Source organism: Sylvia atricapilla, chromosome 24, assembly GCF_009819655.1.
Source record: "Sylvia atricapilla isolate bSylAtr1 chromosome 24, bSylAtr1.pri, whole genome shotgun sequence".
NCBI lineage: Eukaryota > Metazoa > Chordata > Aves > Passeriformes > Sylviidae > Sylvia > Sylvia atricapilla.
Genome location: NC_089163.1, coordinates 3181997 through 3195315, shown reverse-complemented (window position 1 = coordinate 3195315; position 13319 = coordinate 3181997). Strand labels below are relative to the sequence as shown.

General features: G+C 51.2%; 2 protein-coding genes across 2 annotated transcripts; both read left to right on the top strand.

The window, feature by feature from the left end:
* The first annotated feature begins 646 nt into the window (after positions 1-646).
* On the top strand, positions 647-11592 carry OSCP1 (organic solute carrier partner 1). The gene is made up of 10 exons (XM_066335413.1): positions 647-771; positions 6251-6405; positions 7489-7656; positions 8018-8098; positions 8676-8779; positions 9114-9242; positions 9779-9848; positions 10340-10479; positions 11047-11110; positions 11427-11592. Exons 1-10 carry the CDS (start codon positions 660-662, stop codon positions 11541-11543), a joined length of 1140 nt encoding a protein of 379 aa, XP_066191510.1. The 5' UTR covers positions 647-659; the 3' UTR covers positions 11544-11592.
* Positions 11593-11771: 179 nt separating this feature from the next.
* On the top strand, positions 11772-13122 carry LSM10 (LSM10, U7 small nuclear RNA associated). Its single transcript, XM_066335456.1, has 2 exons — positions 11772-11798; positions 12539-13122. The coding sequence occupies exon 2, from the start codon at positions 12544-12546 to the stop codon at positions 12913-12915; it is 372 nt and encodes a 123-aa protein (XP_066191553.1). The 5' UTR covers positions 11772-11798; positions 12539-12543; the 3' UTR covers positions 12916-13122.
* The last annotated feature ends 197 nt before the right edge of the window (positions 13123-13319 follow it).

Genomic DNA, 13319 nt, shown 5'->3' with positions numbered 1-13319 from the left:
GGCACTGGATGGGCTTTAAGATCCCTTCCAACCCAGACCATTCTTCACATGCCCTGGGGCTGTATTTGTACACCAGGATGATCCACACAGGGAGTGGGACAATGCACACGGATCGGGATGCTCCACATACAGACAGAGACGATGGCACACAGACAGGGACGATGGCACACAAACAGGGACAATGCCCACACAGGGACAATGCCCACACACGGACACTGCCCACACGGACAGGGACAATGTGCACACGGACAGGGACAATGCCCCCAGGGACCAGGTCAATGTGCACACGCACCAGGGATGATGACACACTCACACTGGGATGATCACACGACACTCATACCTGGACGATGACACACACACCGGGAGGATGGCACATACACCGGGATGATGACATGACACCCTCACTAGGACGATGACACACACACCCCGGCACACTGCGCAGGCGCGCCCGGCCGGCCAAGACGGCGCGCCCCGATTGGCCCCGCGGCTGCCCGGCAACGGCGGCGGCGGCCCGGGGAGCGGGGCCGGGCTGGGCCGTGCGGGGCTGTGCTGGGGCCGGGCTGTCCTGGGCCGTGCCGGGCTGGGCTGGGCCGTGCCGGGGCCGGGCTGTGCCGTGCTGTGCCGGGCCGTGCTGGGCTGTGCCGGGCCGTGCCGGGGCCATGTCGGCGCGGACGCTGCCGCTGCTGTTCCTCAACCTGGGCGGGGAGATGCTCTACATCCTGGACCAGCGGCTGCGCGCCCAGAGCATCCCCGGAGAGAAGGCGCGCAAAGGTGAGCGGCGGGCGGGGGCTCCCGGTGTCCCGGGGCCAGCGGAGCCCCGGGAGGCGCTGGCCGTGTCCCCGGGCAGGGCCGTGTCCCCGGGCAGGGCCGTGTCCCCGGGCAGGGCCGTGTCCCCGAGCAGGGCCGTGTCCCCGGGCAGGGCTCTGTCCCCGGGCAGGGCCGTGTCCCCGGGCAGGGCCGTGTCCCCGGGCAGGGCCGTGTCCCCGGGCAGGGCCGTGTCCCCGGGCAGGGCTGTGTCCCCGAGCAGGGCCGTGTCCCCGGGCAGGGCTCTGTCCCCGGACAGGGCTCTGTCCCCGGACAGGGCTGTGTCCCCGGGCAGGGCTGTGTCCCCGGGCAGGGCCGTGTCCCCGGGCAGGGCTGTGTCCCCGGACAGGGCTGTGTCCCCGGGCAGGGCCGTGTCCCCGGGCAGGGCCGTGTCCCCGGGCAGGGCCGTGTCCCCGCTCCCGCCTCCCCGATAGCGGCTCGGGCTGCTCCCCCCGGCGGTGCCGGTTCCCGGGGTGCCACAGAATCACAGACTGAAGCGGGTTGGAAAAGACCTTTAAGACCATCAAGTCCAACCTATGAGCTAACACCACCTCCTCAATTAAACCATGGCACTGAGTGCCACATCTGGTCTTTTTTTAAACACATCCAGGGATGGTGACTCCGCCGCCTCCCTGGGCAGACCATTCCAGTGCCAAATCATTCTTTCAATGAAGGATTTTTTTCTAATGTCTAACCTAAACTTCCCTTGGCGCAGCTTGAGGCTGTGTCCTCCCCTTCTGTCCCTTGGGACACGCTGTGCTGTCACCAGAGGATGCTGCGAGCTGATTTCAGGGCTCCATCGCGGTAATTACCACAGTAATCATCACAGAAATCAACCCTCGATGTTTTGTGGTCTCCACTGGGAAGCGCAGCCATCCTTGGGTTGATCAGCTCGGTGAAGTTGCTGTGGTAGGAACAGCCCCAAGGTGTTGCTGAGGTTGGTTTGGGGGTTTCTCACAGAGAGGAGAATGTGGAGTCCGTGTCTCTGTGCTCAGTTCGGGGCTTAAAGCTGCAGAAATGCACTTTTTGGGCTCAAAATAACTCAGGATTTAGTGATGTCAGCCCAGCTCCTGGGGCAGACCAGGTTGCTTTGCAATGAGAAGGAGTTTCCAGGAATAAATTTGTAAATCTTGTGCAGACACGGCACGTGCAATTGTGTGAAATTCAAATACCAATACGGCTCCTGAAACCCTTGTCTGGCTTTTACACAATCTCCTTTGGCCAAAATCCTTGTACAGAGACTTGTGCCTTCACATGGGCCATGAAACTCCAGCTCACAGCCAAGCACCTCTGTATTTACCACTTCAAATTAAAGCTTTGCTTTACAAGTCCTTGCACCCCTCTGTCAGGGGATGGGGAATGTGCCTTGGGAAACTCTGTGATGTTTTAATAAAAAAATCAACTTGATATGAGCTTGGTATTGTTATCCCTGCTGCCTGTCCTTTCTGAAGTGCTAAACAACAAAGGGTTCACTGTAATTATTGTATTGTTTGTGAGGGGGCAATTTGTAATTATTCATGTGTGTCCTGATGAGGGAATGATCTGGCAGAGGTTTACTGCTGTTCATGCAGGGACAAGTTTAGGATTTTAGCTAAATTAAATCTTGGTGGAGTATCTCAGCAAGAGAATTGGACTGTTTTAGTTTGTCCAAACGTGGATTTCTTTTCTTCCAAAAAACTGTGAGTTAATTTCACTGAGATGTGGTTCATCCACACTGAGGTGTTTGTTGATGCTTAAAGCTGTTCACTCAAATGCTGGTTACTTGTAAGTGGAAAATACAGCTGAAAACTACCCAAGCTCATGCAAAAGGTAAAATCTGATGTGCACTGAAGCAGCAGGATTTTATCCAAGGGGAGGGTAAGGTTTTCATTCAGTGCTGAATGCTGATGAGAAGAGACAAAAACCCATTAGTTAGCTTTTTTTTCTTTCTTTCTTTTTTTAAGTTTATTTCTTTCTATTTCTTTTCTTCTCCTTGCTACTCTCGTTCTTACATCTTGAACTGCTGTTTTGTTTTATATGCTTCGTGTAGATGAATGGACAGATGTGGACAGGAAACGAGGTACAGTAACTCTGGCTGCATGCACCAGTCCAACCCCACGTGCACCCCACCTGGGGCTCATCGTGCCTGAACACCTGAGGCTGTTCCTGCAGCCTTCACTCAGTGTCACAAATGAACAGTTTGCTCACCTGGTCCTTAAAACTCTTTTTGACTGGAAAATCGGGGAAAAAAAACCAGACTATATCTTAAAATCAGCTGGTAATTTAACCAAGAGTATATATAGATCAAAATTTTTTAGCCTGGTGGTCTTGCCTGCAAAAATGGTATTTGTGTTTCTTTGCCACTGTCTTCATGCAAGCATGTAATTGTGTGGGCATTGTGCAGGTCGTTTTTTCTGCTTAAATGCAGGAATACTGGGTATATTCCACTTTTCCTAAGGTTTTCTCTAACTCACTGCTCAGGGTTTGGACAGGTGAACTCCAGGGATGATCGAAGGCATTCCCATCTCCCAGCTGCTTTACCCACCCGTGCTGGTGGTCACACCTGGCAGAGTGATCCCAAAGCTGCCCACCCCTCAGCCAAGCTCATCCTGACTGCAGGGAGCCAAGGGTGGGATTGAGCCCTTGGGCACTGCAGGGGAGCAGCCAAGGTGTGAACATGGTTCCCTCTGGAATCTGCCCTGGAACAGGAGCCTCCAGTTCTAAGGAATGAGAAAATGAACCTCTTGAATCTCAGGTTTTTGCTCAGGCAGAATTTACAGGGTCCTTCTGAGCAGCCCTTTCTTAAGAGGGAATAAAGTTACAATTTGTGTTTTGCAAAATAAGCATCATTGGTAGGTTTTAATATTTACTGAAGGTAAATGCTGATGTCCTGGAGGTTGTCCCAGCTTTTTTCTCACCATTACATCCTGTTTCCCAGCACACCCTTTTCCCAGCCTTTACTCAGAAGTCCAAGACCAGATTCCATCCCATCCAAAACAACGAGGAGCTGCCCAGAGCTGTGACACAGAGAGGCAGGGCTGGCTCAGGGGCAGGTCCCAGGCTGACCCATCACTTCTCCTGTGAGAGAGAACACTTTGTGCCTGTGTTCAGTGCTCCAGGGGGTCTCAGGGGAGTCCTGGAGTCACCACCTGGGGCTGTCACTGATGGAGCTGTGATGAGGTTCCCTGAGGAGCCACGAGCCTGTGGCACTCAGGGTGACTGTCCAGAACTCATAATGTTCCTTGTTCTGCCCCAAACATCCTCCAGGAAGCTCCAGCATCACCCAGACGTAACTCCAGTCTTCATGTCATGCATCCCAGCCATGCCAGTGACACGTGCTGTCTGTCACCAGAGCCTTGGCATGGGGAGGCCAAAGCCACCATCAGCCCCAGCTTCAGTCCTGTCCATCACACGGGCTGTACTGGTTTCCCTCCTCTCATCCCAGTTGATGACCTCCCCTCTCTGCTCAGTTGCTTTTTCTGTGTTGCTTGTGCCATGTCCCTGGGCCAATGCTCCTGTGTCACCACTCCAGGGCCCCCCTGAGACCTTTGCTGTGTCATTATCAAACATGTGAGAGATTTATTATCGATTTGCCCTTCACCGCAGTAATTTTTTTTTTATGTCTTTCTCAGTTCTTTTTATAGCTCACACAAGAGGTTTTAATTCCAGAAGATAATTTATGTCTGTGGTTCACACAGACCTTCAATTCTGTTGAAAAATCAGTGTACTGGGAGGTATCTGTCTCCTGGTGGTTTGGGTTGTTTGTGACTCTCCAAAGACAGGAGAAATCTTTGTGTGGGCAGCACACACAGGCAGCTTAAAAATATTTTCCTTAATAGCAGAATAGTATAAAGCAGAAGCTCTTCTTTTTGTCATAATTCATTCCCTGCAAAATTAACTAGATACCAATATCTACTAGTACTAATATATTTTATTTTCTCCATGAAAAATGGGGGGTTTCAGACTGAGATTGCAAGGAGGGATTGTTTTATGGCCAGTTTATTTGAAAGGAAGGGAGGAAGGAGGGACTTTTTTCCTGTTTGTAATTAGGTGTATTTGTAGTCCAGACTGCTCAGGAGCTGAGATCTGTCTGTGGTTTTTAAACCAGGGCTAGGGAGCCCTGTCAGGTTCAGCACAGGGCTGTATGTGACCAGTGCATGAGGAACCTGTAACCAGCAGGTTTAGAGAGGAGAGAGAATCACTTCAGGAATCCTCTGCCCTTGGGAGCACAGCTCTCCCTGCCCAGGCTCCCAACAGTCCCCAGTTTATCCTCTAGGAAGAGATGAAGTGACAGGAAAATTACCTTTGTTTTGTGTGTTGGTGTAGGACAGGTGTGAAAAGCCAGGTGTCTGACCCCCAGGGAATCATTAGGGCAATAATTCAAACCATTACTCATTACCACTCTCTCTATGTTCCCTTTTACTCCTTTTCTGTTGTATTTTGTTGGTTTTTTTAATTATTTATTCTGAGATTTTTCTAATCCACAAGAATTGTCTGGCATTATGAGCTTCTTAACAGTCATCTGCTTAGGAAAATCCACACTTGTACACTAATCTGTGACCTGAAGTATTCATTTACCTTTTTTTTTTTTTTTTTTTTTTTTTGATAGAGAAATAAATGTTTATTGATGATAACTCTTTAGAGTGTATCAGGGAGATGATAAAAGTGGCAGATCCAGCACAAAAGCTCAGATGCTGCATCTGCTTGAACCACTGCACGATGTTTTCCATCCTGTTTGCATTAAAAGCTCAATAACCAGAGCACAGCCCTCACACTCAACACTCCTGAGCTCTAAGAACTCCTCAGTAATAAAACAGTTCCATGGCTCAATTTACACATTTAAAAAATGAACCACAAGTAAGGAAGTTTGGAGTTCTGCATTTCTAGGGCCTGCAGATGTTTCAGGCTGATTCAGAGTCTGAATGCATTGATAGAGATCTCAGGGATATAAATGCTTTATTAAATACCTGCCAGGGTTAATCCATTTGGAATAAAGATTACAGAGAGCCCTGCAGGAGCTTCTCTTGAGAAGTTAAAAAATAGACTGATGGTGTCAGAGGGTGTCAGGGAACAGGCACAGCCAGGCAGCTGCAATCTGCAAAGATCTACCACAGTGCAAAACACTCTCCTTAGGAAGCAGATTTTTTAGATAATAACACATCAGAGCAGCCTACAAGCAGCATTATTTAAAAGTGAAAAGTGCCAACCATAGCTGTAAAACCAGGGTAACAAAGCCAGCCTTATTCCCACGGGGAAACAGAGCCTGCTGCCTTCAGCTCAGGTGGCATTTGTGCCCTGGGGGACATCAGCTGGCTCAGCCTGGGTGGGACTGAGGCAGTGCTGGATCCAGAGGTGCTGTTCCCCCTCTCCTGCTGTGCCCTGCCCCTGCTCTGCACAGCCTTGCAGCTGGGATGGACCAGGACCACGCTGTTCTGGGGCAAACCACAGAACCTCTTTGTCTTTGCAGTTATGAACGACATCATCACCACCATGTTCAACAAAAAATTCATGGAGGAGCTGTTCAAACCCCAGGATCTGTACTCCAAGAAAGCTCTACGCACCGTGTACGACCGGCTGGCTCACGCCTCCATCATGAGACTGAACCAGGCCAGCATGGACAAGGTAACACAGTCCTGCTGCCCAGCCTGCCTCTGCTGCACTCCCCAGCTGCCCTTCACCAGTTGCTGTTGCAATAATTAATGGCTTCACCATTTTGAAGCATTTTGGAGCAGCTTTGCTTGTGAAAATGGTTCTTGGCCAAGAAAATCCATGGTATTTTTTAAGAACTGAGTATTATTCAGAACTGGGTATTTTTTGCTTGAGCAGCTTAAATGTTTGATTTCAACAAGTTCACTAAGCATTGCTGAAGTTTATCAGGTGTTTTCATATATATTATAAAGATATATATATATATGGTATATGGGTGTGGATAAATGTCTGTATTTCTGTACCGACTCTCTTGCAGGTGTTAGACTTACTGCCTGCAGTGTTTCCACAGGCAATTTAGGAAAAAATGGTAGGAAAGGGATTACCAGAGAGCCCTCCACCCAGGTGTCAGGGCTGCTGGAATTCTTAGAATTAGTGAGGTTGGAAAAGCTCTCCCCACCTTGTCCCCAGCCCAGAGCACTGAGTGCCACACCCAGTTGTTCCTTGGACACCTCCAGGGATGGGGACTTCACCACTCCCTGGGCAGCCTCTTCCAATGTTTAATTAACATTTCCATGGAGAAATTCCTCTTGATGTCCAACCTGAACTTCCCCTGGCACAGCTTAAGGCTGTTTCCTCTCCTCCTGTCTTCCTGTCTCTGTTCCATGGGAGCAGAGCCTGACCTACCCTGGCTGTCCCCTCCTGTCAGGGAGCTGTCCAGAGCCAGCAGGTCCTCCCTGAGAGCTGCTTCAGGTGCTCCAGCCCCTTCCCCAGCTCCACTCCCTTCTCTGGACATGCTCCAGCCCCTCAAGGTCCCTCTTACACTGAGGGGCTGAGAACTGGACCCAGCACTCGAGGTGTGACCTCACTGAGCACTGGTGACATTGGAGACCCAGCAGGAAGGCTGGGGATGGGACTGCAGAGATCTGTTTTTTTAGGAAACCAAGCTAAAATGGTTCCTTGTGCCACAGGCAGGCGCTGGCCTGACTGAATCCCTCTCTCTCCATGCCTGGGAGGTTTTCTCTGTGACAGGACCGACATTCCTGTGTTCCTCTGCAGCTCTACGACCTCATGACTATGGCCTTCAAATACCAAGTGCTGCTGTGTCCTCGGCCCAGGGACATTCTGCTGGTCACCTTCAACCACCTGGATGCCATCAAGGATTTCATCTCCGATGCCCCTGGCATTCTGAACCAGGTGGATGAGACCTTCCGGAGGCTGATTGAAGTAAGAATCCTTCAAGAAAAGGGTGGGACACACTGTGGTTTGATTTTATGAGGGTTTTTTTACCTCTTAAAGATGAATTACTACATTGGAGAGGGCTGTGAGTCAAGTGGTATTTTTTCTACCGGCCCAGTTTAAATTAATATATTGCTTATTCAGCCTGATTTAAGTCTCCACTGATTTCAGCAGAAATTAAATCAGACTTTTTGTCACAGATAATAATTACTGATAATGACCAGCAGCCCCCTTAGAGCATCTCTGCTCCCTCTGCAAGTGGATCAGAATATTCAGCTGTATTTTTTCCCCTCTTTCCCTGGGTGGGATGTGGCACACCTGTAAACTCTTGATGATTTTTCTTTTTCAGACCTACAACTGTCTCTCTGATGGTGAATTCCAGCTCATCAGGCAAACACTTCTCATTTTCTTCCAAGACATGCACATCAGGGTAAGAGCCCAATCCAACTAGGCAGGGTGAAGGACAGGGAGCATGGGGCTGGAATACAAAGGGATCTGCTAATAAACACTGCAGGTTTGGGTTTGTTGCTTGTGCTTTTCAGTCATCTTGATGTGCTTGTAATTGCATTTGAATTTCACAAATTGAGCACATATACTGCAATAATGCTGATTAATTCTACAATATTATGGGAAGAAAGGAATCTCTAGTAGTGTGATTTGTTGCTAAATCCATTTTTCCTTTTAGAAGAAACTTGATAGTAAACCTGAGCTTGAAGTCTTGATGTTCTCTAAACAAATTGGTCACGCTCATGTGCATGAACAGGACATAGTTTTTAATATAATTTTTTTTAATGTTAGATCAGTGTGCCCATCCTCTGGACCATAATTCCACATCAGTGGCTTTGTAAATACATCCCTATATACACATCAAGAGCTCTAGGTGACCTTCCCCAGCAGAGAGGTTTAAGGTAGGCAGAGAGGTTTAAGCTCAGATTTCAGGGAACTTGGATGGGAAGGTCCATAGAGGATTTCCCCAGGGCTGTGATGTTTGTGATGACTTTTTGCAGGTCTCCATCTTCCTGAAGGATAAAGTGCAAAACTCCAATGGTCGTTTTGTGCTGCCCATCTCGGGGCCTGTCCCGTGGGGCACAGAGGTGCCAGGACTCATCAGGTGAGCTGGTGCCATGTGTGGGGCTGCTCAGGGAGGAGCATTTCATTCCAGAGGGCTCAGGAATCCAGCTCCACTCTTTACTGGATAGCTGAACCTCCAGTAAATGCTATTCAAAGGGTAGGATTTGGGACTAAGTCACCCAGCAATGAAATGTTAAACTGCTTTTGGAGTTTTTTATCCCAATAAATTAGCTGTTAGTAATTTATCCCGTTACAGGGGCATTTAGCAATGTATTGTTATCAAGTTTTATTCCCCTCATGCAGAAAGCAGAGGAATTAAGTACTAAAATCAAGACTGAAACTACTAAATGTTTCAATAATGCTTCGTTTTTAAGGATATTCAATCATAAAGGAGTGGAAGTTAAAAGGGCCGAGTTCACCACTGCTGGGAATTATGTCACTCCACAAAGGGAAGGATCTTTTGAGCTTTATGGAGACAGAGTCCTCAAACTTGGAACAAACATGTAAGTCACTTTTGTTCTATGTAGAAACCTGAACCAAATGCTGATGGATTGTTCAGAAGCACATCTTCTGCCTGGTGTGGTTTTGTGGTTTTGTCTTTTGCTATTAACTATCAGGTTGACTTTGTTACAAGGTGCTGTCCTGCACCAGGACATGTGTGGACAGTGTATAAAGACCTGCAGAAAACAGCAAAACTTTGATTTATGCCCACAGTGGAGCTGAGGAAAGAGTGTTCTCACCTGGTGCTGCATCTTACGTGAAATGTGATTTAATATAACCACAGTCAAGAAATCCTCTCTGTTCTCCATGTTTGCCTTAATGTACCTTTTCCATCCAAAGAGATCTGTGTTCCTTCTCACAGTTCTGTCCCTCACATGCATTATTGCCTCAGCATTGCACCACACTGAGCTGTAACTTCTCACTGCAATTGTTCAGTCTTCAGAAAAGTATCCTAAAATTCTGCATCCCGTGCTGCTCCCTCTGGTTGCTGTGCCTCATCTCAGAACAAACTGTTCTTCCCCGTGTGTTTTCCCTCTAGGTACAGCGTGACCCGACCAGTGGAGACACACATGTCAGGATCATCCAAAAACCTGGCATCCCAGGCCAAGGTTAGTGTTGTCCTGCCCCTGTCACTGCTTAAACTAGCCAAATTCTTAGTCTCCAGATGTGAGATAAGTTCAGGGAAGCTTTTCTGTTGTTCTCAGAGCCACATACAATCCCCCCCAGTGCTTTGAAGCTAGGGGAAGAGCACATTTTCCCAAAGAATCCACACATTTGTGCAAGGATGTGCTTACTTCCATTTTAATCTCTTCAGAAAACAGAAAGTTGGCTTTACAGATTTCTCATCTGTCCAGTTTAGCTGGAAAAGTATCTTGTGCTGAGTCTATAAATTCAAGCAGCCATTTCCAGTACCAAGCTGCTGATTATTGCTTATCTGCACAATCTGTCCCAGGAGTAACTGGGAAATGTGTTTATATCCCTCTGAAGGACATGTATGGAATATCAGAGATATATGAAGGACATACATGGAATATCAAAGCTCCTTGCAGCCCCAATCTCCCAGGTAATTGCCCAACGAGCCCATTGCTGTTTCCTGCAGGAGAACATAGCTCCCAACCCTCTTGCTAAAGAAGAGCTGAACTTTCTGGCCCGGCTGTTGGGAGGTTTGGACATCCAGAAACCCGCTGGTGGCGAGACGGGATTTCGGCTGAACTTGTTCACAACCGACGAGGAGGAAGAGTAGGCTGGAGTCCTTCTTGGTTTGGGTTTGGGGTGCCCTGTGGGGAGCCCTGGAGACCAAAGCTGACCCTCAACAGCTTTAGGGTCAGACCAGCACGTTGTATCCTGCTCCAGGATGTTTCCTATGATGCAGCCTTGCTCCCAATGCCACTGGACAGAAACATCCTTTCAGGCCATTTTAGCAGGACGTTTCTATCTGCTTTTAATCTCAGCTACAGAAATATTCTTGCTCTTCCACCATTAACAAAAGTATCTAGGAACAGGGAGAAGCCCCCAAACTGGGGTGAATATATTAATTTGCAAAGTTGGAACAGAGGCATTGTCCAAACTCTGTAGAATTTCAGAATGGTTTGGGTTGGAAGGGACCTTAAGGGTCCTCTAATTCTGCTCTGCCATGGGAAGGGACACCCTCCAGTAGACCAAGTTGCTTCAAGCCCCATCCAATCTGGCCCTGTGAGCATCCTCTGAGTATCATTTGTGCCTACAGGAGCCTCATGAAGTCTGATTTATATAATTTCCTTATACATCTTCATGGGGTTAACCATTTTTTTCATGTTTTTAATGAAGACATGCTGCACAGACCAGACCAGAGGAGTTGTCCTACAAGGTTATCAACATTGAAGCCACACAGGTACGTAACATGTTTCACATCACTGGTTCTCACCATCCCTGCCTTTCTAAGGACCATGTTTCACCCAGAGTAGGGACTTTAAAATACATTTATTCTCATTACTTAAGCTCGTAACTAAGTAATGACCAATTTTCTGCCAAGACAGTGGAATTGGTGAATGTTTACTAAGAAAACTAGAATCCTGACAAATAGCAGAGCAAGTTTTTAGCCAGCTTGAGTGTAGAAGGGGCACGTCCCAGTCCACCCCAGCCCAGTCCTGGCTGCAGCAGCAGCGTGGGGACACCGGCGGTGGCTGAGCGCGGTGTGTGTCCCGCAGGAGCCGGGGCGGCGGGCGGAGCTGTCCCGCATCCTGGGCGAGCTGGAGGTGGAGGAGCCGCGCCCGGACAGCGCCGAGAAGGGCGAGGACCTGCTGGCACTGATGGATGGGCTCTGAGCGGGACAGCGGGACATGGGGACAGCGGCACACCGGGACACGCGGACATAGGGACGCACGGACATGGGGACAGCAGGACATGGGGACAGCGGGATATGAGGACATACAATGAGCACATATCGCGACACGGGACACATCGGAACACGTGGACCCGGCGCGGGGTGCGCGCGCGACCGCCCCGCCCTTTCCAGCCCCACGAGGGGCGGGGCCGCGCGTGCGCGAGGGGCGGGGCGGCGCGCGGGAAGGCGCCGGCGCGTGAGTGCGGGCGGGAGAGGAATGGGGACATTGGGGGGAAATGGGACAGGGACAGCGAGCATGGAGGGGGCTGTGGGCAATGGGAGTGCCAGGGGGACACGGTGGGAGAAGGGGACGTGTGCCAGGGGCGGTGTGCCAGGGGGGTGGGCGAGGATTGGGGACAGGGGAGGCGTGCGGTGAGTGTGCCGGGGGTGGTGGGAGTGTAAGGAGTGGGGTGAGTGTGAACGGGGTCGTGTGTGTGCAGGTTGGTGTGTGACCGGTGGTAGGCGTGCAGGTGAGACACGATGTGTGTGTGTGCAGGTGAGCGTTTGAAGTTTGGTACCATGTGCGAGGCTTGGTCCGTGCACGGGGCTGGGGCTACTCCGTGTGCAGATGAGCGGGCAGGGGCTGGTCCGTGTGCAGGGGCTGGTCCGTGTGCAGGGGCTGGTCCGTGTGCGGGGGCTGGTCCGTGTGCGGGGGCTGGTCCGTGGGCAGGGGCTGGTCCGTGGGCAGGGGCTGGTCCGTGTGCGGGGGCTGGTCCGTGTGCGGGAGCTGGTCCGTGTGCGGGGGCTGGTCCATGGGAAGGGGCTGGTCCGTGGGCAGGGGCTAGTCCGTGGGCAGGGGCTGGTCCGTGGGCAGGGGCTGGTCCGTGGGCAGGGGCTGGTCCGTGTGCAGGAGCTGGCCCATGGGCAGGGGCTGGTCCCTGTGAAGCACAGCGGGTGGGTCTCCCCAGCCCCAGGGCATGCCCTGTGCCGCCACAGCCGCCATGGAGGTGAGCCACTCGGTGAAGGAGCGCACCATCGCCGAGAACAGCCTGGTGATCCTGCTGCAGGGCCTGCGTGGCCGCGTCACCACCGTGGAGCTGCGGGACGAGAGCGCGGCCGCGGGGCGCGTCACCAGCGTGGACGCCTTCATGAACGTGTGCCTGGCCGAGGTGACCTACACGGACAGGCAGGGCGCCGTGTCCCACCTGGACGAGCTCTTTGTGACCGGCAGGAACATCCGCTACGTGCACATCCCCGACGAGGTGGACATCCGGGCCACCATCGAGGAGCAGCTGCAGGCCATCCACAGGGTGCGGTATTTCGGGGGCCGTGACAAGGGCCGCAGTGAGTTTCTTCAAGCCAAGCACGAGTGAGGACCCGCTGCTGCCCACAACAGCCAGGGTGGAGCTGGGATGGGCTGGGGATGGACTGCCAGCCCCCTCCATGCCAGCCATCTCACCCCACGACATCCCCCCAGGAACATTTTCTTCCAAGGACTTGGGGCTCTGTTGTTTCCCCAACCGGTGTCTGCAGAGGAGCAGGACGCTTTGTTTGTAGTGAATAACACAACTTAAAGGCTCTGTAGTCTCTCTGCTCATTTCCTGTTCCATTGGCAGCTACTCGTGTCCCTCCTCCAATGGGCAAAGGACTCTTGGCCAGAGCTGCCATCCCTCTGGCCCTGGCTTAGCCTTTGCCTGCCTACAGAGCAAGGGATTTGCTGTCCCCAGTGTGGCTACCCTGGGAGCTGGAGCCACTGGTGCTGAGCTGGGCGGGGGCT